Raw genomic sequence first — 27,719 nt, forward strand, 5'->3', positions numbered from 1 at the left:
CTGTGTCACTTCTCAAATCTTCTTACAGATGTCGTTTCATGTTGGTCGTGGAGGTCCGAGGGGAAGACCAGCTGCTCCAGGGCAGACCCAGTACCGCCCCAGTCCTTCGCCGTATCACTACGATCCTCCGGCCGGCCCTGCTCCTGTGTATAACCATCCGGGCGGCAGCGGTTACATGCCGCCGCCGCCTCTTCCTCCTGACCTCATGCCTTTTCACTTTCCTGCACAGTTACAAGGGTCTAACGCCCTGCCCCAGTGCCCCGTACGACCTCCAGTGTTCCCAGAGCCCCCGCCTTTTCCTCCACCCGCTCCTCACGGCTCTCAGCCTCAGAGCTCCTACCCCTACATGATGCCCCCGGGTAACCCGCTGCCCCTGACACGGATGCCACCCCCACCGCTGCACTCTATGCCTTATCCTCCCTCCTATCCAATGAGCTACCCTCCCCAACCTCAGGTCCCTCCTCCGCCCAATTTCAGTCACTCTTACGCTGCACCTGGAGGCTCGTTCAAACCCGACCATCCTCCACAGTACAAGCCAGATAGCTGCGCCCGCTCGCCCGAGAGGCTCCGTCACCATGACAGCCACCGGCACAGGGGCCACAGCTACGGAGCGTATGGAAGCAGAGAGAGAGAGAGAGACCGAGGACGCAGTCCTGAGCGCAGGCGATCAGACAGCCCGCGGTACAAGGGAGACTACGACAGGGGCCGTGTTGCACAGAGACATCGCAGCAGGTAACACGCTTCTGACGTTTCCCCGTCCAGTGTCTGTCATACAGCTCAGAAATATTTACCTGACAAACGTAGATTAGATTATGTTATTGTTATCGCATCAATCAGATTTCATTTGACAAAACTTGTGGGAAATGTGAATTTAATACCTTGTACTGTCATGAGCAGTTTTAATACATTATGTTGGACATTAAATCTAGACAGAAAATTGCGAGAAGTTTGTGAACCTTTTCTTGGAATTATTTCTGCATGGTACTAATTTATGATTTTTTACAGTCTTAGTTGAGGCTCACTGTTTGAAGATTTTGTTCCAAAATGTTCTCACAGGATGAGCTTTAACACTTTCTCTGTCCTGTAGAGAGCACTATCGCCATAGAGATGAGCGATGCTCGCCCCCCTCGGACAGACACAGAAAACACGCTCGCACCCGCTCAAGCAGTCGGGAGAGAAAACGTCGGCGTGTGGAGGTGGAGAAAGAGAGGAGAACAGATGCAGGCACGAGCAGCAGAGAGAAGACTGTGAGCAGCAGCAGAAGAGAAGCAGATGAGACGTCCAGTGAACGTCACGTGGAGGAGAAAGGAGAGGAGGATTCGCTGAAACCCGCCTGGATCCGCTGCACGCACGCTGAGAGCTACTACTCCAATGACCCAATGGATCAAGTGGTACATTAACATAAACACTATCACACCATCTGCACTATCACTTGTGTGTGTGTTCAGGGTGACACTGCGGTTGTGTTTTATCTGATGTGTGTGTTCAGGGTGACTCAACGGTTGTGGGTACGAGTAAGCTGAGAGATCTGTATGAGAGGTTTGAAGAAGAGCTCGGCCGGAGACAGGAACGCACTAAATCCAGCCGACCTAAATGGCAGCCACCCAAAACCAAACTGGACCAGGATGAAGGTGTGTTTGTGTGTGCACAGATGAGAGCTCCAATTGATCAGAGTGTAATGTGCGCGATTGTAATGTGTGCACAGATGACAGCTCCAGTGAATCAGAGTGCGAGTCTGATGAAGGTGGCAGCAGTTGTTCGAGCAGTTCAGACTCTGAGGTGTTTGACGTCATCGCTGAGATCAAGAGGAAGAAAGCTCATCCTGATCGTCTGCATGAGGAGTTGTGGTATAATGATCCGGGACAGGTGCGTTTTATCTTTACATGTTTGGCCTGTTCATAAAGCCTTTTTTCAGACTGTTATTTTTCTTTTTCTCAAATTTTGACTAATTACGAAATCTGTTTGACTTTAATTTCATCCAGAATAAAAATTTGTGTTTACATATGTGTCTGTGTACTGTGCATATTAGTTTTGTATTCATACAGAATTGTTAGATTGTGTATATATAACTTAGGTAATATTTGGTATTGTATTTATTTTTACCAATAATTGAAGTTGCATTTCTTAAATATATATTCATGTGTGTATGTGTTTATAAATATAAAATTAACCGCACATTACACAGACATATATTATGTAAACAAAAACTTATATTCTGGATGCCATTAATCGTTTGACAGCCCTAGTTCAGATATTTGCTGTAAAATCTTTATAACACTTGCTTATGAACTTGTTTCATGGCACTGAAGGAAGTCAAATTATATAAATATTTTTCTAATGTGTTTCAAACTCAGATGAATGATGGTCCCTTGTGTAAGTGCAGTGCTAAAGCCAGACGTACTGGAATCCGTCACAGTATTTATCCCGGTGAAGAGGTACGTTTTATTCATTCCCTTCAACAGAAACGTTTCATTGCTAAAATTGGGTTTTGAATGTTTTCTCCTAGCCGGTGAAAACGTGTCGACCGATGAACAACAATGCTGGCAAACTGTTTCACTACAGAATCACTGTGTCCCCGCCCACCAACTTTCTGGTATGTTTCTTTTCTGAGTGCGTCAAACACATTCATCTGTTTCTATGGATGTTGTTGTATTGTTACAGTGAATGTCGTCGTTGTGTGTTTCAGACAGACAGACCAACAGTGATTGAATATGATGATCATGAGTATCTGTTTGAGGGCTTCTCACTCTTCTCTCACACACCTCTGACTAATGTAAGTGTCCATTCACATGTTCTCAAAGCGATCATACGTCTCCCACATGTCTAATGTAAGCGTGATTTAAATCTTAAATGAAGGGTAGTAAGTATTTACTCTACAGCATTTCAGTTCAGTTTTCACTATAGTTTACATCGAGATCAAGGAAATCATTTTAAAGAGTGCAGGGGATTTTTTTTAAATACTCCTTCAGACGGGAATAAGGTTAAAATCGTATTAATGTTTGTGTGTTGAATGTGTTTTCTCTCTCAGATTCCTTTGTGTCAAGTTATTCGTTTCAACATTGACTACACCATTCACTTCATTGAGGAGATGTCACCTGAGGTCTGATGTTATTCTCTTTCATACAGTCACTTGAATCATTATAATCTCATCAGGATTTCATGTTTCTTACACACTTTGTTATAATACGATAAAAGAATATCTGTGTCATATCTCTGACATGTTGTTTGTTTAACGTCACATTCATGATGTGTTATGTCTGTGTAGAACTACTGTGTCAAGGGTCTGGAGCTTTTCTCCTCGTATCTCTTCAGAGACATTCTAGAGCTCTACGACTGGAACCTCACAGGTAACGCGTGGACACACGTGTACACTCACACACATACAGGCGGCTCTCTTGCCTTCTCTTTAAACATGTTATGTGTTGTCTTACAGGCCCTGAAGAGGACGCACCTCAAGGTTGTCAGAGATTTCATTTCATGCCGCGCTTTGTTCGCTTCCTCCCAGGTAACATCATTCTTGAGAAGTTGAATGAGGATTTTGTGTAGAGAAGGATGGTGATGTGAGTGTTTGTGTGTCAGACGGAGGGAAGGAGGTGCTGTCCATGCATCAGGTGTTGTTGTATATGCTGCGTAGCAGTAAGCCGCTGGTTCCCGCTGAAGAGATTGCAAACATGTTACAGTGGGAGGAGCTGGAGTGGCAGAAGTATGCCGAAGAGTGCAAGGGCATGATCGTCACCAACCCTGGCATGGTGAAAAACACTTGCACAAACAACATCACCTTCATATACTATCTGTTCGTTAATGAATACATCTGAGAGTCAGTGTCGTGATTAAAGAACACTGGTACTGAATGCTTGTGTCTGTGCTCTCAGAAACCAAGTTCAGTGAGGATCGATCAGTTAGATCGTGAGCAGTTCAACTCCAGCGTCATCACTTTCCCCATCATCGTTCATTTCGGCATCCGACCGGCTCAGCTCAGTTACGCTGGAGACCCCCAGTAAGTGTGAAAGTCTAATGATCCGACACCTCCCTGCGGTGACATCAGCACGCCCAATCACAGACACTAATGTATGTCACGCTGGGGTTAGATCTCCATGCAGGTGTTATGCTGAAATGAAAGAATCAACACGTGTGAAGGTGCAAGGGAACGTTGTCGCTCTGGTTTTGCTCAAGAGTGAGTGAAGGTGTACATGGACCGCTTACCAATAGTTTTTAGTAGCGTGCAATAGATTTTAGTTCATTATATATAATTACTAATATGATGACGTGTGGATGAAATGTAGATTTATGAAGCTCTGCTGTATGTTCTGTGGTTGCAGGTATCAAAAGTTGTGGAAGAGTTATGTGAAGTTGCGTCACCTGCTGGCCAACAGCCCGAAGGTGAAACAGATTGACAAACAGAAGTTAACACAACGAGAGGTACGTGTTCAGAAAGCTTTGAATAACCAGCACACGTTCTCAGACACTTCTATATCACCCCTGTTGAGGCGGGGCAGGACTTATGAGACCACCGTCAAGTGCTTTTTGCTTTATCACCGATGAAGTGCGTATGATCGAAATTATTTTTATGTTCAGTACGAGGAACATCAAAGGTAATATGAATACCAACATTTGTGTAAGCTTAATTGAATAAACTACACGCATGTGTGCAGTCTGAACACGAAGAATAAAGTGTGACATCATAATCATCATCATCATCATCAAGGCTTGCGCTGCTTGTTTGAGGGCAACTGCAGCACCTGACCTGAGTGTTTGGTCTAATTTTTTTCTCGTCGTACTTTGATAGGATGCCTCGCGATCACATGTTCCATCAAAGTCAGATGCATTTTAACCAGAATGCATTGCTTTTGTCAGTCGGTTGTCAGTCGAACAAGCCTCTTCTATAAACATCTGATGAAGTCACTTTTGTATCCAGATTCTGAATCTATTGGGTATTTAATGCAGATTCTGGAGCAAGTGTCACTAGTTCAGAGCAGTCCCTTGTGTTAAGTGCTAAAGGGAAAAATGTATTTAAGAATAGATGTGAACTACTTTAATGTGGTTTAAAGAATGAAACATTTCTGTCAATTCTAGACAAAAGATGAGCACACTGGAGATGATTAAATATAACAAATTACATGTGTTCTGAAGATGAATGCTGTGTGTGTTCTAAAATCTACCAGCTGCTACAAGGACAGCAGACTGTTGCCATCTTTAAAAAACGCATCTCTTCCGTCAACACGTCGCTGATTGATTTTTCCTAATTCTCTTCCCTTTCCTTCTTTAAAAAAATAATAATTTTAATTTAAAATTAAACACTTACTAACCTCACTATTCTTATCTTTCTATACTGTGCTAGGCTTTAATGGACTAGTTTTGATGCACTTATGTATTTTGTGGCCTATGTTGTTATAATCGCTTCCAATGTTTCCTCATCTGTAAGTCGCTTTGGATAAAAGCGTCTGCTAAATGTAAGTGTAAAACTCATGACCGGTAGGACGTGTGCAAACAAGACTTTAGTTTAATAACAAACACTTCACTAAAACATCTCATTCATGATCTGACTTCATTCACATTTGTTTTCTTGCAGTAGCATATTATGTTGTGTATTAGCTGATGTTACTGTTGAATGTGTACTGACGGGATAATTGATGAAGTGTGTGTGTTGTTACAGGAAGCTCTGCAGAAGATCCGTCAGAAGAACACAATGAGACGAGAGGTCACTGTGGAGCTCAGCAGTCAAAGCTTCTGGAGAACTGGTGTCCGCTCTGATATCTGCCAGGTCAGCAGTACACACGCACACACATGACCATAGTCCTGTCTACTTGAGTATTTCTGAAATATCTGGAAAAATCACAATGTATTGCCACATATCTTAACATCAATTAAACCTGACACCATCTGAATCATAACTTTGGTTTCCTGAGCTCATCAGAGGTCACCTTAGCTACTGCACATGTGCACAGGTTGGCAAGCACCTCATAAGAGCCTCATCTCTGGATAAATGCTGATGATTCTCTAAGACATTTAGCCCGTTATACTGGCAGGTGGGACTAGAGCGCCATGTTGAGGGTTGTGTTCTCTCCCCAAACCCAATAATCCCAGTGGAGCTTCTTGTTAATGTCTGGATGTGGCGGCGCTAGGGGTGTGTTAAGGGGTCTGAAGCCCCCCCCCCCCCCCGCGTATGGTTTCATATGGTTAAGTATACAGTGAGGTTAAGGGTAGTAGAGAAGTCTTATTAGTTGACATATGTTTAATACATATAATCATTTTATTAATGTCTTTGCATATGGGCTCGGTCTTGACTTGCTACGCCACTGTATTCCAACACACATGAGGAGGTCTCTGGGCTAATCCTCGGGTATACACTCACCTAAGAACTGCCGCTGATGTCTGGCGTCTTTAATTTGATTCAAAGTGACTGAGTTCTGTCAGACTGTGGTACTGCTGATGTTGAGGTGAAGAGAAGATAACAGGGATATGACGTTTAAGACCCTGTTGTATTCATCTAAACCATTTAAAGGGACAGTTAACCAAATCCTGAGATTTCTTTGGTCATTTAATCCCCTCATGAGTTCATCAGAACACAAAAGAAGAGATTTGAAAGAATGTAGCATGAACACAAAACTGTTTCAAGAGAGCTGTAGGGTCATGTCATGTGTGTGGTGCAGGTGATGATCGGGTGTGTTTGTGTTTGTTAACAGCACGCAATGATGCTGCCGGTTCTCACTCATCACATCCGCTATCATCAGTGTCTGATGCATATGGATGATTTGATCGGGTACACGTTTAATGAGCGCTGTCTGCTGCAGGTGAGTGTTGTGAAGCACCATCAGTGTGTGTTCAGCCGCCCAAAGTCTCACTTGATTCTCTTTTTGGCTCAGTTGGCAATGACTCACCCCAGTCATCATCTGAATTTCGGAATGAATCCCGATCACGCTCGTAACTCTCTGTCCAACTGCGGTATACGGCAGCCCAAGTACGGAGACCGGAAAGTGCATCACATGTACATGAGGAAGAAGGGTTGGAAACATCATCATTATTATTCATATCAGAGCGTTTCTGACACTTCAACATAAACATCATCCGTCTTTCTATTCTTTAGGAATTAACACCTTAATCAACATCATGTCACGTCTGGGCCAGGACGACCCGTCGCCCTCCAGGTTTGTGTTCTCTCATACGTGACACCACAACACTTCTCAGAGCATCTGAAACATTGACTCCTCGTCTCTTTAACAGAATCAATCATAATGAGCGTCTGGAGTTTCTCGGTGATGCAGTCGTTGAGTTTCTCACCAGGTATTATAAACAAAAGTTGTTTGCAGAACATTTTCACAAGTATATGAATGAAGTCAACAGGCCACTTTCATCTGTTTATCGGTTTCTCTTTCCCAGCGTGCATCTCTTCTATCTCTTTCCAAACCTGGAGGAGGGTGGACTCGCCACATATCGCACGGCAATCGTTCAGAATCAGCATCTGGCTATGCTTGCTAAGGTGACTGTTTGGATGCTATTCGTATTTATGTTCATGTGTCTTCACTTTTACACCTTCATGACGAGATTTGTGATGTTTTCTTGTGAATATTCTGCTTTAAATAATGCACAACACATATACACGATGACAACAATCTCTTAAACAATCAGATCACACAGCAGACGAGAGGAAACTCCGTACAGAAGCAGACATTGAGTGTATGACTGGTGATGGTTTATGGTTTCAGAAGCTGGAGTTGGATCGGTTCATGTTATACGCTCACGGACCGGATCTGTGCCGAGAGTCAGACCTCAGACACGCTATGGCCAACTGTTTTGAAGCTCTGATTGGTCAGTACACATAGCTTATTATTTATCTGAACTTCAGTTTGTTTGTTCAACACAAAGTACCCAAGCTGCCAAAATAAAGAAAATCTCAGAAGACTGCAGGTCACTGTCTGTAGATTCATCTGTCATCAGTTTACATGCCATCACATCGGTCTCAAGTGTTGGGTGATGGCGTCCCTCAATCAGCTCTACTGTAGTGTGTGTGCTTCTTCACATTCAGACTTGTGTCTTTAATGCTTTAGGTGCTGTTTATATAGAAGGAGGTTTAAAAGAAGCCAAGCTGCTGTTTGGTCGACTGTTGTTCAACACTGAGGTGTGTCTTTTTTTCAGTCTTTTATTTATAAAACTGTCAGTTCTGGTCCTTGATTCTGATTGGCTGAGCTGAGTTCTAAGCCGTTATAAAATACCCTGATTTACAAAGGCAGACCGCATTACACGGCCTAAATATCACTGTATTTACTTTAATTTATGAAACCTTGCTACGCATGTGGAATAACCGCTTTATAAAAGCAATAAGGCCCACAGAGCATTTTCTTAAGCTTTTAATGACTCCGCTTCATATCGTGCCACAACACCCTCAGCTGTTATAAAGTGCTCTGTACCTCTAATTTAAGCAGTAAGATGTGTTATGCAAATGCAAAAGGATGTAAGGATGTCGTGATGATGCAGGAGGTCACATGGAGGTCATTTGTCAAAACTATGCATCCTGAGATGATTAGTCTGTGAAGTCTCACATCTCACACTTCATTGATGTTCTTTTGCAGGATCTGAGGGAGGTCTGGCTCAACTTCCCACCTCATCCTTTACAGGTCTGAGCTAACATTTTCTCCCTAGTAATTCACGACCTTTACATTACAACATGTCTAGATGCATGATACAATAGGCAACAAGAACACACAAACAAATGCCATATGAACACAGGACACATGCTATGAGCTTCGATGAACATCATCTTTCAGACTCTACGCATTAAGGACAGAACCCAATACAAGAACTGACAAACCAGCACACCATACAGGACACCAACACAACAGCAGGAGAAAGTGTGAGAAATAGGACTTGTGTTGTATGTTCAGGTTCAGGAGCCCTTGACAGACAGACAGTTGATCGAGTCGTCTCCAGTCTTGCAGAAACTCACAGGTTTTGAGGATGCTATTGGAGTTTTGTTCACTCATGTGCGTCTCCTCGCTCGAGCGTTTACTCTGAGAACAGTGGGCTTCAATCATCTCACACTGTAAGTGCACTGCATCATTCACATCAGCAGAGAGATCTGTTCATTCCAGCTGAATGTGATTTTAATCTGTTGTGTGATCACAATAAACTCATAGATGTGTGTTTGTTTGCAGGGGGCACAATCAGCGGATGGAGTTTCTGGGGGATTCTATCATGCAGCTGGTGGCGACGGAGTATCTGTTCATCCATTTCCCAGATCATCATGAAGGACATCTGACTGTGAGTTTATCCTCATTCATCATTTAATGATTAGTTTCACACTGATGTCATATAATCCTGATGATGATGTGTGTGTGTTCAGCTTCTGCGCAGCTCCTTGGTGAATAATCGCACGCAGGCGAAGGTTGCAGAAGAGTTGGGCATGCAGGAACACGCCATCACCAATGACAAAACCAAACGTCCTGTTGCCCTGAGGACTAAGACTCTGGCAGATCTGCTCGAGTGTAAGTCTGTGTGTGTGTTGTCATGAAATGTCATCAAAATGATACTTTAAACATTTCCACTGAGTGTTTCCTGTAGCTCAGTGGTAAGAGCATTGTGTTAACAACACAAGGTTGTGTGTTTGATCCCAGGGGATTGCAGATACCTATGTAAAATGTATAGGATAAGGCTATGTAACTCGCTTTGGATTAAAGCGTCTGCCAAATGCCTAAATGTAAACATTGAAACAAAGAATTTCTTTAGCGGATTTGTAACAATTGCAGACTAATGCAGTTAATTTTTTAAGCCAAGACACACAGATCAAAGGAGAGAAACACTTTGGTTTAATCACCTTTGATATAATCTCATGTATGTTATGAAAGAGGAGAATTGTGTAATGTTAAACTAGAGCGGTTAAGGTGACCCACAGCACCTGGATGATCTTCTGTTAATATTTGTGAATATGCTTGTTTTCTGTAATGTAATCCAATCATTGTTCTCACTTTCAGTTCTTGCTCTGTTTATTTTTCCCAGCATTCATTGCAGCTCTGTATATAGATAAAGACCTGGAGTACGTGCATGCATTTATGAACGTCTGCTTCTTCCCACGACTCAAGGTGAAGCTCCACATATTCTGCTTTCATCATTTATCATTAACACAACCGTTATATGAGTATAAAGATCAGACCCATCCGATCACACTGTACTGTGTGTCTTCATCATCAGAAAAACAACACACACTCTAGACCGTATTAGTTTTGACGTTATTCACAGATTTATCACATTTTCACAAACAATCTGAACAGAATATGAGGAATCCTGATTAATCTGGTTTGGTTAAATGTATCATATTCACCTGTCATGAGCACCAATCCCACAGTTCCCTGCGTGTTTCCGAAGACGTTCACATTGTTCACTGTTGTTTTGTCGTGTAATGAAAGTGTAAATGTGCTGTTTTCAGGAGTTCATTTTGAATCAGGACTGGAATGATCCTAAATCTCAGCTTCAGCAGTGTTGTCTGACTCTGAGAACAGAAGGAAAAGAGCCTGACATTCCGCTCTACAAGTAAGAGAACCTTCACTCGTGTGTGTATGTATGTGTGTGTGTGTGTGTCCTCTTCACACTTAATACTGCTGTTCATCTCACATTTTACAGAACGCTTCAGACAGTCGGACCGTCTCACGCCAGGACATACACTGTGGCTGTCTACTTTAAGGGCGAGCGGATTGGCTGTGGAAAAGGACCGAGGTACTAATATCTTCAAATTTATGTGTTAACCTCAATGTTACATATCAGCATGTGTGCGGTCACATGATCTGAACGGCTGTCATAGCTTACGCTCTTGAATCTCTGTTTGTCCTGCGTGTGTTAACGCTCTCATTCATCTGAGTGTTCAGTAGCTGCCGCCGAACTCTCGTACACATCTTTACACATGAGTGGGCACAAGTCATTGACCGCTCGCATCAGCTGCATCTACACCTGTTGTGGTGAAATCTCTTTGGTCTAAAGTGAAAATGTTATCAGCTAAAATAAAGACATACAGTAAGATGAGAGATGTTCATCATTACGGTGTTTGACAATCAAACATTTCATGTGAAGTGAAGAGTTTTCTAGACTGAATTCTGCACATTCTCAGATGTGATTGATGACAGATCATGATGAGATTGGATTCAATTTATTGTCATTACACACATACAAGTACAGTGCAACGAAATGTATTCAAATCAAATTTGTGTTTGATCTGAACAGTATTCAGCAGGCTGAGATGGGGGCAGCTATGGATGCACTAGAGAAATGTGAGTATTCCTCTCTCTTCTTGTGAAGCACCTTGTGAGCAATAAACATGACATTACAGTAAACATTAGAGTCATTCATCACTCCTGCAGGAGAGGCTTTTAGAGGCACTGTGTCATTTGTCAGTAAGTGTAGAGACACGAGCGCTTTAGTTCTGCCGGGGCTCTCACAATCACAGAAACCTTTCAGAAAGTATTTCACAATCACGTCATGAGACATGATGAAACCAATCACCTCCATTCATCTGTTGTGTCTTCAGGCTGCACATTAATAATCACTGAAACACAATCTCTGTATGGCACTGTGTACCACACACACACACACACGACAGCTATGATGTCATCAGTCTGTGTGTGTGAGATGTGACCGTCTCAATGCTGATGTGTGTCTGGTCTTGTGCAGATAACTTTCCTCAGATGGCTCATCAGAAGCGATTCATCGAGCGTAAGTACCGTCAGGAGCTGAAGGAGATGAGACGAGAACGAGAACGTCAGGAGAGAGAGAGTGATGAAGGCTAGTCTCACAACAGCTGCTTCAGCAACACAACTCATCTGAAAATATATGTGTGTGTGTGTGTGTTTGTGTAATTCATCTTGTTTGGTTTTTATATGTAAATAAAAACGGAGATACTTCAAAAAAACCTCCAGCTGGTTGTTGTGTGTTATTAAACGCAAATACACATTTGTTTTTGTATGTTGATTAAACCTTATAGCACATTATAATCATTTCTATATGTTGACCACACGGTGACGCTATAATATTTCTGACATGAAGCCAAAATAACACAACAGGCTCTTCACATGAACGCTTATTTATTGTGTTGTTGTTGTTGTTGTTGTAGAACAATGTTGAATCTGTAACTTAATTTGACTGGTTTAAAATCAATTCAAGTTCAGTGTAATGTAATGCGTGAAGATCCACCGCTGGACACAAACACCAAAAATGAACATTGTATTAAAGTATTATGACATTAACATCTTCAATCTACCCGATGCCATGCATGTATTTGAATCGTTGGAGTATTTTGATCACGCGGCATGTTTATCTTTTAATACTTCAAAACACGACAAGCAGCGTCTGAAATGTCACGTGATTTCTGGGAAACAAATTCTTTCTCGTGAGGAAATGAATCTGGCAGAAGAGACCACAGGCATACTCTGTGGGCGTGGCTTGGCTCCTCGGCTTTGTTTCTGATTGGTTGAACCTGATGGCTATGCGCTTGAACACGTCATCGATCAACCACGAATAACAGTTTATAGTTTAAAGTTGATTATTTCTGTTTTAATAACCGATGCTAAAGTTACAGTAGGAGGAACCACGTGATACGTCTTATCGTCGGTAAGTTCAAGTGATTTCTTCTGAAGTAAAGGCTTGCAGTGGTTGTGTTTGATTGTCATCATGTCTGTTTTTGTGTTTTAGTGGTTAAATGGGTGAATTGACTTTGCGTTGTGAGCCGCCGAGCGCCGCCTGCAGGCGTGACCGATCCCCGCCGCTGCTTCAGTCTCTCAGTCAGAACTGAACACACGGACGAAACTGAAGGTAAAAGAATCTCATCTATACACTCATGACGAGACTGACAACAACATGACTTCTTCTGCTTTTATTTATATCTCATTCTAGTTGATCATTCAGGTAAAACGTAAGCAATGCTTTTAGCGTGTTATTAATATGAACATGTAATGTGTGTAAGTTATACTCATTATCAAGTTACCGTTTACATGTACATGTTGTTATAACATTGTGCAAAGAACGTGTTCATTTAACGTTACCAGTTTGTTTGTAAGTAGCACTTTGTGTCCATTATTGAAAGCAATAATAAACACGCGCTTCCGTATGTCAGTGTTTGTTCGTTGTGAAGTTATGTGCGTGTGTCCTTGTTTCAGATGACTTCCGGGCAGATTCGCTCCACCCGCCGCCTGCGATCCTGGATGGTTGAACAGGTCCGTGACAGCCCATAATAATACTGCTGGAGTTTCACTCATGGAATAGAATCCGATTAGAATGTCATTTAATAATACAGTGTTATCATTTCATTAACTTTCATTTGATTGAATATGATAGAGTTGATTAACGGTTGCTAGATGTGTACATATGTAAAGTCTCGTGTTTATATGATCCGTCACCTGCTCCTGAACTGTGTGTGACTTGGTTTATATATGTTAGTGGGGACCTCAACCGGAATACACACCACTTCATGGGGACTCGTGTCACACTGGCACTAGAGCTTATCAATTGTACAGAACGATAATTCTTGAAAATCTAAAAATGCAAAAAGTTTTCTAGGATCTTTAGATCTAGGGGTTAGAGGATAAAATATACAGTTTGTACAGTATACAACTCATTACGCCTACGGACCGTCCCCACGGAGATAATAAAACATACATGTATGAACAGAACCATGCGTGGTGTTGTGTGTGATGTAATGATGAACGTATGTTTTGTTTTACAGGTGAACAGTGGGAAGTATCGCGGTCTGGAATGGGACGATCCCGACAAGACAATGTTCCGTATTCCCTGGAAACACGCAGGAAAACAAGACTTCAGGAGTGAAGAGGACGCTGCTATCTTCAAGGTGAAAAAGAGTCTTTCAGTCTTTCTTGACGGGTCTCAATTTGTCTCCTGTTCCAGTAAAGATTTCACATGAACTGAATTTATTTGACGTCACTCGTGATAGTTTCTATCACCGGATGAAGGGATTGATTGACACATGTGATGTTTTTGTGTTGCTCATGAAAGGCTTGGGCTGAGTTTAAAGGGAAGCTTCTGGAGAATGGAAGTTGTGACCCTGCGTCGTGGAAAACTCGACTTCGATGCGCTCTTAACAAAAGTCCAGAGTTCTGTGAGGTCATCGAGAGGTCACAGCTGGACATCTCTGAACCGTATAAGGTTTATCGCCTCATACCATTGGAAGAACAGGGTACACAAAACTCTGACATCATCACAGATAATCACTCAAATCGTAAAGATGTTTATTGTGATCTGAAGTGTTCTCTCTCTCTCTCTCTCTCTCTCATGGTCTATAGGAGTCGTGAAAGTTAAAAAAGAGGTGGAGCGTAGGGCAGTGAAGAGCAGCGGTAGGAGAAGACGCAACCAATCAGAGCCCGAGGAACAGATCACATGCAAAAAGATTAAAGAGGAGGTTACTACACCTCAGCCAATTAGCACGGTGAATACCAGCACATCAAAGACACACAACAGAGAGCGATCTGAATACACTGTTAAATACATGACTGACAGCTTCTCTGATATCATGTTGTACAGGCTGAACATGAACTGTTCGTCCCAAATCCAGCACATGAGATCACACTGCACGCAGACCTGGACACAACACCGTCAGAGAGTGACGACAGTAATGTTCTCTCTATCTCAATGTCACACGTTTGACTCTTCAAGTCATTCAGTATGAAAACTCTGCCTGCGTCTGAAATGGCATACTGTGACAGAACATACTGAATTGAATTAGTATCTATCGGCCGTTCTATATAGTATGAGTGGGAGTGGTATGAATACATTTCTGAAATACTGCATCTGCCATGATTTATGATCATGTGACCCGTATACTCTTTGACCTATGATGTATTAACGACAACAAAGAACCTACACGTGAGCGTTGATAAAAACATAATTTAGTCACTTACATTAAAAACGGACATCCGTCTTAAAGTTTTCAGCTCTATTTATTTGATTCACTTTTGAAATGTGACCGTTGCTCAGCTCCCGTGTCCACTAAGATAAGTGTCAATCCGATACACACTCACAAATCTGGGTGGAAGCATTTCCCCCTACTATATAGTGTGTAAGTAGGCGATTTCGGACGCAGCCTGTGTGTTTTCTCTGTCAGTTTGTTTCAGTATGATTATGTGTTCATGAGAGATGGGGGGGTTCACTTTGAGCAGACTTCAGTGGTCAGTTGCCTTATCAGTTAGAAATAGTTTTGTGTCATAATTGAGAACATTCTGTGTTTGAGGCGGGGCTGTCTGATGTCTCCACCAATAGCAGACAGCAGGAGTGTTTGTGTTTTTTGACAGTAGCAGAAGAGAACTGATTGTCAGCATGTTGAAGTGAGTGATGTGATGTTGTGTCTCTTTTAGATGGTGATATTCAGTTAAACTTCACTATTGAAGCAGTTCCTCTGTCAGGAGACAGCAGAGGTATTTCAGCTTCTTCACTCTCTGTGTTATTGAGTCAAGTGATACATCACTCACTCTCTCTGTCTCTCTCTCTCTCCAGCACTTCATTCGTTCTCTGTGCGCGTGCAATACATTGGTCAGGAGGTTTTGCGGCGAGAGATTGTGGGTAATGACATTCGCATCGCCTACCTGCCCCCCTCACCCGTTCCCCCCTCCCAACCGTCTCTGAATGGCACGGGTTTCCATCGGATCCCTCTGCCGGACCCCCCGTCAGATATGACCTCTGACCCCAGCCTCACACCACGTTTGCACGCCCTTTCCAAACTACTGCCCTTCATGGAGCGAGGGGTGGTACTCTCCTCAACGGGGGCAGGCATTTACGCCAAACGCTTCTGTCAGGGTCGAGTGTTTTGGAGAGGACCTCATGACCTCACGACGGGACCCTGTAAGATGGAGCGAGCGAGCGAGCCCACCCTGCTGTTCAACAAAGACCTGTTCAGACAGCGTGAGTGTTTTACATTAACACTTCACCTTCAGCAGTGTGTGTACAGTGTGATATTTAATTTTTGCAGTTATAATTATATGTATATACAATGCACTGTAAGTCGTTTCTGGTTAAACATAAATAATATGATAAATTATTACTCTCTGACACATCAAGAATAAAGGGCCTTACGGTAGTTAAAGTAATTTTATACTAAATGAAATAAACCTGTTACCTGTCCTTGTTGGCAGTTCAGGCACAAGTCAAGTCTAAATTCATCACAATTAAAAAAAATAGTTAACAATAAAATTCTTATTTTAAAAAACGTTTTAACAAACATGTCTCAAAAATACTTCAAAAACTCAAAAAAGCGCAAACATCCACCATCGAAGACAAACACTGTCTCGCCGTGCCTTGTGGTGTACCTCAAGGATCTGTTCTTGGTCCCCTGCTGTTTGTTATGTGCTACCACTTCAGTTCACAAGACGTCTTAAATTTCATAGTGGTACAGATGATATTCAGATTTATTTCTGATTAACCTACCTTGTTTGTCCTCTCTCTTTCATTGTTTCCTGTCTTCAAGAACCTAAAGACTGGATATCAGATATGTAAATGCAGACAAAAATAGCTGGTTGCCCTAAATCGCAGAGCTTTTCCCAGCATGACACATTTGACTTCTTTTTTGAAGCTGCCAGCCTATGTTTTACATTATAATCCTATGGAGCAAACCGTGTTTTCTTCCTGAGGGCTTTTATACATTTTTTATAAATGTGTTTAAAATGTCACACATTTACTAGATAATCAGATGCTGTTAAGCAGATTACACGTTTTTTTCTGTTATCAGAGTTGGACACCTACCGCAGCGGAGGCGATCCACCACAGACAGACATCACATTGTGCTTTGGAGAAGAGCTGATGGATGGAGATGATCTGTCTGACAAACACATCATCATTAAGGTGCACATCTCTTGTGTTTGATGTGCTGTAGATGGATGCAATAATTTAAATGTTTGCTCAATTATTCTTTTCTAACATCTAAATGTTGTATTTCTCCAGATCAGTCTTCCATGGGCCCAGTCTCAGATACAAGAGGTCCAGGCGTTCAGAGACTCCATTGCCATTCTCAAAAGCTTGGCCAGCCAATCACCTACAGGAGAAGTCACGCTAAACTTTGTTGATGTTTCAGAGCAACAAATAACGAGCCCTTAAAATAACACTGACTGAAAGAAATATTACAAGAAACAAAACCACTGAGTCATGTTTATGTAAGCAGTAGATATTTAGTGGAAATAAATTTCACTCTGTAATCGTCAATATCTCAATATTTCTGTATAACGTCTGTAATGGCATCATGTCAACTGCTGCTGTGATTTGTGTAATTCAGACGGCTGGATTTATTGAAAAAGTGAAGTCAACAATCATCATATTCTTCTGTTTGTGATCTGTATCCCTCACAATATGCATTAACCACAAACCACAGCCATGTTTATGTAATCAATGTGTATGTAGATAACGCTAATATTTTAGTTATATCATTCATATTTAAAGTTTTTGTTCTGCAAAATGGATTAATAAATGGAAATACCCCTCAAATTTTGTGCCCCTTGAATTTGTGTCATCCTGGCCGTGATCTTCTGACAGCAGATATTTCCATGTTACTTAGTAAGAAATGTATAGTAAAATGCAATGCAAGTGACTCGATAAAAGCATCTGCCACATGCATAAATGTAAAACCCAGAAGGGGGGGGGGGGGCTTGAGACTAGTTTTAGACGAAAATAAATGTAAAGAGCTTTCAAAAATAAAAATAGCGTAGTGACAATTGTTTTAAAATCAAAATAAATGCTCTTGTTTCATTTTAAAATGCACACCAGTAAAGCTTTTTGTAAGGCATGATTGTAAAAACTGCTTAAATGTCCTAATTTAACTAAGGCCTAAAATAATCCCTGTCCAGGAGATTGTAAAAGAGTCACAGAATGAAAGAAAACAGGAATCCTCTCATTGTGACACCGTTCTGTTTGTGGAGAATAAAAAAAAACCCACAAGAAACATACTGTAAGAAGTATTTACTCCAGTGTTTTTCATCATTACCATAGTAAATCTGATCTCTATTCACATGACATTTTCACTTATTGTACAATTGTGTATGTTGACAGTAACCGTGAATTTCTACACTATTCACTGAACTTCAGTTGATACTACAGATAATACTCATGTATTATTATTATTAACAACAACAGCCTACTGTAGTAAGAACTGGAACCTACAGTAAAAACTAGCATTTACTCCAGTATTTATTGAAAATGTTACGATTGAATTGATCATTTCTGCGGCTGCGGTTTCCACCAGAATGAATCAGATAATCAGAATCAATGATGCATGTGGAGATCAAATCAGGAACACTAGACATCTTCTCAACAACAGTAGATCGGTCTGTTTTGTGTGGTTCACTCAGTAGTAGCTTACTGAAGGTTCTAGTACTGAAACCTTGAGCTCTGAAGAGCAGACTCTGGGCTTTGACCGTCCTCAAGGTTTGTTTTGTGAGACAGTGGTGGAGTTAACGGGTGTTCTGCCCAAACCATCAAACTGACATCATGAGAGAAAGATTTCACTTCAGAGTGCAATTACATGTTCAGTTTAAGGTTAAACATTACTGATTATTCTATCATTTTACTTTTACTGGCAAAGCTCAAATGTCTAGAATTGCAACAAATATAAAAACTCAATGTTAGTGTGCATTGATTTAAACTTAGTAACATTTCGCTTCGTCTTCAAGTCTTATAAGTATTTAATTAATGTTTAGTGGCAGTAAGTTAAGGACTGATCATGTAGAAACTGATGATGAAACTGTCACACAATCTCTAATGAGTTCTTCATGTGTGAACATTAAATGTGAAGGACAATGTCAAAATTCAGTCTTGTGATACACACACTGTCCACTACACACATGTATTCACACTGTTCCATTGGCTGGAGAGACCAGCTCCATGATTTTAGTATTGAGTTTCTGATTGGTCCAGTCTTTTGTGATGTCATCTAAATGGCTGTCGAAATCCACTAAGAGTGCCTGATCCCCAGAACTGAAGAGCTGCTGTGCTACTGAACACGTCTCCTCCCACTGACTGAGCATTATTCTACACACACAGGTCATTAACTTGTGAATATGAAGTCTTATTAAACACAGAAATGTGTGCGTTGACATTTGCTGCTTACGTGTGTTTGTCTTTGAGAGTCCAGCGGGCATCTTTACGCTCATACATGACGATTGGAGGCACACGAGAGCCCGGAAACATCTTCTCGCCATCAATCTGCCACAAAGAGTTTCTTTTCAATTTAAAAATGAACCTTTCACGGGCAGTTTTGCGCCCGTTACAAACGCTAAACTCACCATGAGTAAGACGGCATTGTGACACTGTTCTGAGATCTTGTCTGCGATCTTGACAGCGTAAGGTGTCGGGCTGAAACACAATAACACTGAATATAGACGTACAATGAACTCAGGTAAGAAGAAAAGATGAAGGAATACCTGCTGTCAGATACACAGGCATTAGCCTGATAATATCCCACAATCCTCTGCTGCGTCTGCAAACACCAAACATCCACCTGTGACGCAAGAGATCATTGTGTTATAAATCTGTGATCAAACTGATGACAGACATAATGAAATACATGATTGTGCAGCAGTGCTGTACACTACACAAGACAAAAATACACTGCTGCATACATCTATCATCGACACAGTGCTTATATTACACACACACATTAGTAATGTTGTGTATTAACCTGTGTGATGGGCGTGAGTGACAGGTGTGGTGTGTTGTGTTACCTGTGTGAGCGCGAGCTGTGTGATGGGCGTGAGTGACAGGTGTGGTGTGTTGTGTTGTGTTACCTGTGTGAGCGCGAGCTGTGTGATGGGAGTGAGTGACAGGTGTGTGTGCAACAGTGGCACACAGTCGGTGATACACACAGCAGCGCCTCCTGCAGGACTGGAGGACAACAGCAGTCCATTAACACTGCAGCGGGGAAACTGACTCGCGTGCAGGTACATCTTCACATAAGCCAAACACGACAACTCCACCTCAGCCATCTCACAAAACACACACACACAAGAGTTTCAAAAACACATTTCAAAGATGGTCAAGGCCAAATGTGTGTTTGTGTTTTAATATCCTTCAAGAACCAATTTGTGTCCATAGAAGCCATTTGTATTGTTAAGATCTGATGCACAGCGACAGTAACATGACACAATAAACACAAAACATAACATATCTCACAATCCAACAGCAATACAATAAATACTTCAATTTAACCAACGTGCCGTGAACAGAATACACAATGCTGGTACAGTAAACACCTTAAAACGGAAACAGAAATGTAAGAAGAAAGCAGCTGATGTCAAAGTGAACAAAAAACAGCGAGTGCTCGAGTCAAACACGTAACATCACTGAATGAACTTCATTAAAATCATAATCTAACGAGTGAGCTCATATGATGACGTTAGTGAATACACACGCATCTTTACCTTTATATTGATTCTCTTTGTGCAGAAGTCAAACACACATTAAGCAGCACTTTATATCATCGGTTCCCTCAAATGAACAGGCACTTTAACAGACGCACACAGATGACGCGCTTCCGGTTCTTCTTCTTTGTGTGTGTTTGTCTTCTGACGCATCTGTTGTGTTACTGCCACCATCAGGAATCGAACACGCACACACACGAAAGGCTAAAACAACACTACAAACATACTTACCCTTATAACAAAATATCCCACGAATCTTTTCAGTTTGCCATTTTATTCCAATTGAAATGATGATATTACAATATTAAGTACATCATGTGGCTGTTTGCAGAGACGTTTTATTTCCAGATTCGTGCAAACTTTTTTAAACAATGTTTAAAAGTCGACGTTAATCTAAATGTGGATCAAAATCCCATCACACGACGCATGTTGTAGTTTTGTGTGTCGCTCCCCTGGTTAGGCCTGGTTTCCCTCTGATGGAGTTTTGTGTGTCGCTCCCCTGGTTAGGCCTGGTTTCCCTCTGATGGAGTTTTGTGTGTCGCTCCCCTGGTTAGGCCTGGTTTCCCTCTGATGGAGTTTTGTGTGTCGCTCCCCTGGTTAGGCCTGGTTTCCCTCTGATGGAGTTTTGTGTGTCGCTCCCCTGGTTAGGCCTGGTTTCCCTCTGATGGAGTTTTGTGTGTCGCTCCCCTGGTTAGGCCTGGTTTCCCTCTGATGGAGTTTTGTGTGTCGCTCCCCTGGTTAGGCCTGGTTTCCCTCTGATGGAGTTTTGTGTTTCGCTCCCCTGGTTAGGCCTGGTTTCCCTCTGATGGAGTTTTGCGTGTCGCTCCCCTGGTTAGGCCTGGTTTCCCTCTGATGGAGTTTTGCGTGTCGCTCCCCTGGTTAGGCCTGGTTTCCCTCTGATGGAGTTTTGTGTGTCGCTCCCCTGGTTAGGCCTGGTTTCCCTCTGATGGAGTTTTGCGTGTCGCTCCCCTGGTTAGGCCTGGTTTCCCTCTGATGGAGATTTGCGTGTCGCTCCCCTGGTTAGGCCTGGTTTCCCTCTGATGGAGTTTTGTGTGTCGCTCCCCTGGTTAGGCCTGGTTTCCCTCTGATGGAGTTTTGCGTGTCGCTCCCCTGGTTAGGCCTGGTTTCCCTCTGATGGAGTTTTGTGTTCCACTGTTTTCATACTGTTTGCCTGGCCGGGGGGCTGCTAGAGTTTTATAGTTTTATTTCATTAACACTGCATAAAGGAATTGACCTGTGTGTTGACTTGCATAACCTGATATGTTTTGCTTACAGTCAATGTTTTCTTGTAGTACAGCTGCTTTGTAAAAATGAAAGTTGTAAAGCGTTATATAAATAAAGCTGACTTGACTTGAGCATCAATGGCGAGTAAAGGTCAATATAAGCAGAAGACTGGTGACCTGTTGCCATTGCGATACACAGATGCGTTTGTTTAAAGAAACATAATGTGCACTTCAAAACAAAAACAACTCATGTTAAAACAAAATGAAGAGAAAGGTTTGTGCACCTGTTTCATTAATGGCCGAATGGGTTTTTTATTCTTTAGTAAAAACACACAGATCATCGTGTCATGCGTTGTGGGCGTGTAGAGATGAAATCGAAAGTGTGAAGTGAATCGCTGAAAGCATCGCAGAACAAACACGCGTCGTGTCGTTAGAGGTCAATATGTCGAGGAACACCGCACTGAAGATAAACACTGAAAATGCCGTCAGGGTAAGAGGACTTTATTATATTCGATCATATTATTATTATTATCATCATCATCATCGAAAAAACGATCAAATCAAACCCAACTCAACCCGCGTGAGCTGTGTCTTAAAGCCACTGAAAATCAGACAAAGATGTTCAAACTTGAAATGAGTCCGATGACTGAAGGTTTAATGTGAATGTTATAAAGTGAATGAAATGCTTGTCGTGGGAGTCTGATGACAAAAGCCCGAGTCACTCTTCCTGGTTTAAAGCGAAAGTAAACTCATGTCACCGGTGTTTGTTTTGTTTCCGCTTTTCAGATTGAAACATATCGTCAGTCACTATATAAACAGGTATGAAGTCTTTTGTTTGAAATCATTTCGTAAAGTTTGAATTGCTGTTTAAAGCAAATGTTTGTTTGTTTGAAGGCAGAAGAGCTTTTCTCCAACTATATTCCTCTGAAGATCTCTCAGCTGGACAGTCTGCTCAAGGCACATTTACATTCATGATTATTATTATATGATGTATTGAAGGGATGGGTATACAGTACATCTCCCCTTCTCCTCGTGTTCAGCTGATGTTTGTGTTCTCAGGGAGATGACTTGAGTATCACTGACCTGCAGTCTCTTCATGCACCTCTGGACATTCCCATCCCCGACCCCCCCGCTCCTGAAGAGGAGGTGAGCACACACCTGACACGCTCACCATCGCCTCAGTTCTGCATGTCAACTCATTCATGTTCATGTTATATAGCAGATGGAGACGGATAAGAATGAAGATGATGAGAAAAAGAAAAAAGGTCCGTTTACACACACACACACACAGTAATATTACAGATAGACCATCATAATGATGCGGGCCGACTTCATTCTTATTTTATAAAATCATTTAGAAGCCATTAAAACGATCAGGCCAGCAGCCGAGATAACTAATATACGGGATTGATTGTTTTTTATCAGCTCCCAAGTGTGGTTTCATCAAAGGGAACGAGCGGATTGTGAAGCTGCTGGATGTTGTGAAACCAGAGATTGTTGCTCTGAAGGAGACCTGCATCACTGTACGTAAACTTCTCAAGACCTTCCGGTTCTGTTTTCTCAAATATATAAGCAGTCAAATGAAGAGACGCGCTGCAGCCTGACCATTCATATTCTTTTCTCAGGTGTCTAGCTGGATTTCTCATCTGATTCCCCAAATAGAAGATGGAAATGACTTTGGAGTCGCAATTCAGGTGTCTGAAGATCTGCAATGACTTATCAATTTGATTTCTTGAACGCGTTAGTGTGTAGTCTAACATGAGGTTGGTGAATGTTTTAGGAGAAAATCCTTGAGAGAATTAATGCTGTGAAGACAAAGCTGGAATCCTTTCAGACCAACATTAACAAGTATAAGAACTCATTCATTCCTTCATTCATCCGCTGGTGTGATGATGATCATAATAAGTGTTTGGTGATTGACAGGTATTTCTCTGAGAGGGGTGATGCTGTGGCCAAAGCTTCTAAGGAAACTCATGTGGTGAGAGACACCCGTCCAATCTATCATATCACTTTAAATGATACTGTGATGCGATACAATGAATCTTAAAGAGTACGTACATCCATCAATCTGGGACATTTAGTTACAAGACAAGAACTGCAGAACTGGAACGTGGACTATCAGCTGAAACACTGTAGACTTCATTCGGTTTCACTAAATGAATGATGATGAAAAATAAAACACATAAGGTGTGTCCCAAATCACGTACTAATGCACTATTCTAGACCATTTAGTAGTGGAAGTAGTGTGTTCTCATTGAGATGTTCATTTAACTGAATATTGTATGCGTACAAAGCTGGACACTTCACTCCAAAATGATTTACTCCGATTGTTCCAAACCCGTCCTCTGAACACAAAGGAATATATTTGGAAGAATATCAGTCATATGTGGGATGAGATCTTTCTTTGTGTTAGCAGAACAATCTGAGGGCGAGTTAATGATGAAAGAACATTATTTTTTGCCAGAACTATCACTCAAACGCTCACGTAGGGAAAGTGACTCATTAAAAACTTGAACATGAGAGGAATTTTTCTTTCGTGTTAGTTTCGAGCGAGGTCTTTAGGATTAAAATATTTATTTACAGTCACCGTCAGTCTCAATGCTTATATCATGTTATATTCTAGTGATTGTAGTGAAGAGTATTTTCTTCTACAGATGGATTATCGTTCTCTAGTGCATGAGAAGGATGAAGCGGTTTATTCAGAGATCCGAGTGATCGTGCTTGATTTACGTGGATTTTATGTGAGTAATTCACTCTTATTTGTTAAAACAGAACTCCCAAAAAAACGTTTATTTGAAATCAAGCTACCAAACTTTGATCAACGATCACTTCTACATCATTGCCAGTGATAGATAACAAGATGTTGAGCATTGTCTTTGCTCTGTGTTGTGATCCTAACGTTATTTTACTGTTGATTCATTTTGAAATGAGACTTTACAGAAAGACTGAAAATAAAATATGACTTTATTGATCTGACAGTAATGTCATCACAACCGGCCTCATTCACTAATAAATGTCTACATTATTCATTTTGAACTTCCCACTAACTGATGTGCATACAATGTGTGTGTATATAAGGCGACTGAAATTAGGTTATTACATTTTTTCATACTTTCAGCATAGTTTTTGTTCATTTGTCTGTATGCATGCTTAATGAATGAGACCCGAATGTTTCTTATTTGATTATTTCTTACAAAAGCTGCATTAAAAGTTTAAAGGTTTTCTTGTCACATATCCAGCAAATCATCAGTTTAACTGATCTTTCAGACTGAATCCTGTGTATTTCATGTGAAAGTGAAAGATTCTCTTGTTTGTCTGTTGGGTTTGTGCTCAGGCTGAACTGTATGATGTCATCAGTAAGAACCTGGAGAAGGTGGTTAACCCCAAAGGAGAAGAGAAGCCGTCCATGTATTGAGATGCTCAATGGGACACACAACAAGACCATGCAGCTTTCAATAATCTTTATACATGTTTGACACAATCTTACAGGAACAGGCTCAAATCTGTTAATAAAACACTTCAATTATAAATGTTCACTGTATGTTTTAAATTGCGTCTTATCAATAGAACAAATGTTTACAAAAACCTTTTCTATTCTTTTAAAGAATAAAGAAACAACTTTAGAAAAAAAACACCCCAGGAAATTAACAAAAGCACAGAAACCTTCCATGAAACAGAGGAACAAATGTTTTTCACTATCTGCTGCTTAGACTTCTGGCCCTTCTCCTCCTGGAATCAACTACAAAGAAAAAAACACCAATCATTATTACAAATGCATCGGGTGAAAAACCTTGCACTTGAATACAGCCGATTAGTGTGTGTGCCCTAAGGGCGTACGCGTGAGAGAACGGATCTGTCCCACACCCGCAGGTGGCTGTACTCCGTATCAGAGAAAACTGTAGATATACAAAGCAAGCGGCGCTTTATGATGGTCACACCAGCCTCGCTCATTAGGGACAGACTCGTGTTGTTTTTTAGCACTGGCATCGTCAGTCCTTAGCATCTCCTCTCTACCGTCATTGGTTTTCTTCCTTGTGCACTCGTTGGTTAAGCTCAACAGCCTAAATTCTCGCCACCGAGCTCCGCCGATGTATCGACATGCAGAATCACACTGACAAAACTAAAGCTGAGCCACGCTCAACACCACCTGACACTGTCTGAAGGCCGAGCGTCAGTTCTGTGTGTCCTGGGCTTCATGAGCAGTTCTGACGCTTCATTCCTCCAACAACACTTCACAACACATCGATATCACTGACAGGAGACTGTTCATGACATCAGCTTGCAGATAAAAGTCCTTTTGTTTTCCAGTGTCATCAAATGTTTACTGGTGTTGTGATGTCGACACATTACTCACTGTGTCAGTTTATGAGCACTGAACTGTTGTTTGACTGAAGTTGCTGTTTTACTCTCAAAACATTGATAACGTGAGTGTATGACGGATAGTTTTACCATTGTGATGTTGTTGCCATTCAGCAGAATTTGATCCAGTTTTGTGATCCGTCTTCCCTCTGGAGTGATTTCACTGTGAAATGCACAAAGCAAAAGTGAGATTTAAAACAGAACCCTTCTCTACGCAAGCATTTGAAAAACTCTTCCATGTACAGTGTTGGCACATGCGCTGCTGCTGCTAGAGCGCTTTTCTCTCTCACTCAAATCTGAATAGCAACACATCTAGCTTCATGGCACTGATGTTGACGGTGTGAACACACTGCAGTGACTATAAATGAGAAACACGCAGCTGTACGTGCAAGCAAATCAAGAAAAACATTTCACCAATGTAACATTAAAGATACCTACAACTCCGTCACGTCCTCGAGGACCATATCTGAGAAATCGATTAAGAAACCTTCCATTTCTGTCACTACAAAAGTGTTATCATTTAACTTATTGAGGAAGCTTTGGCTTGAATGACGTCTTCATCAGATCTAATGACATCATTGCATGTTTGTGTTGACTTCATGCCTAAAGGATACTGACAAAGTCGTCAAATCCGAGCAGAGTTCCTACGATCTCCTTATCATTCTTCATGACGATGTGAATCCTCGAACCGATGCATTTATCGACCAGCTCTGAAAGACATCACACAATCCATTAAACATCACACTGCAGTCACTGGAATTAGATGCACACGTGGAAATGGACTTGCGTGTGACGTATAAACATTACAGCAGTTATTGTGCAGTGTCACGTACTGGAGTGTTTCTCTAAACAGAGATGAGTGAACTCCAGAAACACGATTATAAAACACTGACATATTTACCCAAACTCCCTCGTGTTGTTTCATCATTGTATGAATAACTTTCTCCCAAAGTAAAGTAGAAATATGAAATATTGAAGACTGTGGACGTAACGTTACCGGCGGGAAAAGCACGTGTAATATTTCTGCTTTTCGCGATTGAGTCATTCTTGTTTCCTTCATGCTCACATTGACAAACTCGACGACACTCGGTTATGTTGTTTATGGGATTAACGTGATGTTTTTGAGATTCACATCTGAACGCGGGATGAATCTGTGAATCGTGGTTTAACGCATTTGCGAGGAAAAAGTTTATGAACACAACACTTTAATAACATGTACATAATTATTATCCTGTTTTCACATCATTAGAAGGCAAAAAGCCCTTATCTCCATACTGTTCTTATGCTAATGTGTGTTTTTGGTAATCTGATTAGCAACAATACAAAATTGTAGAAAGCGCAATAGAAACACATTTAAATTAAACAGCCGACGGCGGCTTAATAACCAACACTGATATTTAAATAATGACACGACTTCATTACAAAGAAAGTCGCACATACCGAGTGGTAAGAGCTGAGAAGGGTTCGTTGTCGCGACCGCCGCCATTTTGAAATCAGAACTGAACAATCGCTTCGAGAAGACCACGTGACACAGATTATCAGACCTGAACAATCGCTCAAAACAGGATCGTACATTATTAATCAGATATCCAAGGCAAGTCTGTGTTTTTATTGATCTGATTGTGTTCTTTTTAATATTTCTATTTTATTGTGGTTGATTATAAGTGTAATTCTTGAAAATGAATGTATGAAAAAAATTGTTAATCAGACATGGCCACAATAATGCTGCTCTGCTGAACCACATTATGCACGA

General features: G+C 41.4%; 5 protein-coding genes across 9 annotated transcripts in view; 3 read left to right on the forward strand and 2 right to left on the reverse strand.

The window, feature by feature from the left end:
- Window positions 1–12,231, forward strand: part of drosha (drosha ribonuclease III) — a 12,681-nt gene extending 450 nt beyond the window's left edge. Inside the window, exons 2-31 of the mRNA XM_079476658.1 lie at window positions 29–732; window positions 1,088–1,391; window positions 1,490–1,631; window positions 1,706–1,866; window positions 2,355–2,435; window positions 2,507–2,593; window positions 2,687–2,773; window positions 3,029–3,100; window positions 3,266–3,347; window positions 3,434–3,505; window positions 3,580–3,749; window positions 3,873–3,997; window positions 4,320–4,419; window positions 5,654–5,761; window positions 6,684–6,791; window positions 6,864–7,002; window positions 7,085–7,145; window positions 7,222–7,281; window positions 7,378–7,477; window positions 7,704–7,806; window positions 8,046–8,116; window positions 8,568–8,612; window positions 8,880–9,037; window positions 9,150–9,255; window positions 9,338–9,479; window positions 9,991–10,073; window positions 10,418–10,521; window positions 10,612–10,704; window positions 11,206–11,252; window positions 11,653–12,231. Of these exons, the coding sequence (XP_079332784.1) occupies window positions 29–732; window positions 1,088–1,391; window positions 1,490–1,631; window positions 1,706–1,866; window positions 2,355–2,435; window positions 2,507–2,593; window positions 2,687–2,773; window positions 3,029–3,100; window positions 3,266–3,347; window positions 3,434–3,505; window positions 3,580–3,749; window positions 3,873–3,997; window positions 4,320–4,419; window positions 5,654–5,761; window positions 6,684–6,791; window positions 6,864–7,002; window positions 7,085–7,145; window positions 7,222–7,281; window positions 7,378–7,477; window positions 7,704–7,806; window positions 8,046–8,116; window positions 8,568–8,612; window positions 8,880–9,037; window positions 9,150–9,255; window positions 9,338–9,479; window positions 9,991–10,073; window positions 10,418–10,521; window positions 10,612–10,704; window positions 11,206–11,252; window positions 11,653–11,768 (3,831 nt within the window). The 3' untranslated portion in view covers window positions 11,769–12,231. The remainder of the gene's footprint in view (window positions 1–28; window positions 733–1,087; window positions 1,392–1,489; window positions 1,632–1,705; window positions 1,867–2,354; window positions 2,436–2,506; window positions 2,594–2,686; window positions 2,774–3,028; window positions 3,101–3,265; window positions 3,348–3,433; window positions 3,506–3,579; window positions 3,750–3,872; window positions 3,998–4,319; window positions 4,420–5,653; window positions 5,762–6,683; window positions 6,792–6,863; window positions 7,003–7,084; window positions 7,146–7,221; window positions 7,282–7,377; window positions 7,478–7,703; window positions 7,807–8,045; window positions 8,117–8,567; window positions 8,613–8,879; window positions 9,038–9,149; window positions 9,256–9,337; window positions 9,480–9,990; window positions 10,074–10,417; window positions 10,522–10,611; window positions 10,705–11,205; window positions 11,253–11,652) is intronic.
- A 205-nt stretch (window positions 12,232–12,436) lies between these two features.
- On the forward strand, window positions 12,437–17,455 carry irf9 (interferon regulatory factor 9). 4 transcript variants are annotated; one of them, XM_079476570.1, is made up of 11 exons: window positions 12,437–12,588; window positions 12,670–12,789; window positions 13,134–13,190; window positions 13,700–13,822; window positions 13,987–14,167; window positions 14,274–14,416; window positions 14,512–14,599; window positions 15,342–15,401; window positions 15,481–15,885; window positions 16,709–16,821; window positions 16,921–17,455. In XM_079476570.1, exons 3-11 carry the CDS (start codon window positions 13,134–13,136, stop codon window positions 17,071–17,073), a joined length of 1,323 nt encoding a protein of 440 aa, XP_079332696.1. In that variant the 5' UTR covers window positions 12,437–12,588; window positions 12,670–12,789; the 3' UTR covers window positions 17,074–17,455. The 4 variants fall into 4 exon arrangements, with proteins under 4 accessions (XP_079332696.1, XP_079332697.1, XP_079332698.1 ...); XM_079476571.1 differs by lacking the exon at window positions 12,437–12,588 and having other exon boundaries at window positions 12,765–12,882; XM_079476572.1 differs by lacking the exon at window positions 12,437–12,588 and having other exon boundaries at window positions 12,774–12,889.
- Window positions 17,456–17,649: 194 nt separating this feature from the next.
- Window positions 17,650–20,591, reverse strand: emc9 (ER membrane protein complex subunit 9). Its single transcript, XM_079477143.1, has 6 exons — window positions 20,385–20,591; window positions 19,752–19,949; window positions 19,389–19,465; window positions 19,251–19,320; window positions 19,076–19,170; window positions 17,650–18,996 (listed from the first exon to the last, which is right to left on the reverse strand). Exons 2-6 carry the CDS (start codon window positions 19,947–19,949, stop codon window positions 18,816–18,818), a joined length of 621 nt encoding a protein of 206 aa, XP_079333269.1. The 5' UTR covers window positions 20,385–20,591; the 3' UTR covers window positions 17,650–18,815.
- Window positions 20,592–21,951: 1,360 nt separating this feature from the next.
- On the forward strand, window positions 21,952–25,140 carry psme2 (proteasome activator subunit 2). 2 transcript variants are annotated; one of them, XM_079475912.1, is made up of 11 exons: window positions 21,952–22,097; window positions 22,394–22,426; window positions 22,502–22,564; window positions 22,667–22,753; window positions 22,827–22,872; window positions 23,033–23,130; window positions 23,233–23,301; window positions 23,388–23,455; window positions 23,531–23,585; window positions 24,262–24,348; window positions 24,942–25,140. In XM_079475912.1, exons 1-11 carry the CDS (start codon window positions 22,050–22,052, stop codon window positions 25,020–25,022), a joined length of 735 nt encoding a protein of 244 aa, XP_079332038.1. In that variant the 5' UTR covers window positions 21,952–22,049; the 3' UTR covers window positions 25,023–25,140. The 2 variants fall into 2 exon arrangements, with proteins under 2 accessions (XP_079332038.1, XP_079332039.1); XM_079475913.1 differs by having other exon boundaries at window positions 21,962–22,097; window positions 22,830–22,872.
- lsm5 (LSM5 homolog, U6 small nuclear RNA and mRNA degradation associated) lies at window positions 25,054–27,511 on the reverse strand. The gene is made up of 5 exons (XM_079475915.1): window positions 27,407–27,511; window positions 26,581–26,676; window positions 26,405–26,432; window positions 26,057–26,129; window positions 25,054–25,346 (listed from the first exon to the last, which is right to left on the reverse strand). The coding sequence occupies exons 1-5, from the start codon at window positions 27,450–27,452 to the stop codon at window positions 25,314–25,316; spliced, it is 276 nt and encodes a 91-aa protein (XP_079332041.1). The 5' UTR covers window positions 27,453–27,511; the 3' UTR covers window positions 25,054–25,313.
- Between the last annotated feature and the right edge of the window lie 208 nt (window positions 27,512–27,719).

This window comes from Barbatula barbatula, assembly GCF_947034865.1.
Source record: "Barbatula barbatula genome assembly, chromosome: 16".
NCBI classification, from domain to species: domain Eukaryota; kingdom Metazoa; phylum Chordata; class Actinopteri; order Cypriniformes; family Nemacheilidae; genus Barbatula; species Barbatula barbatula.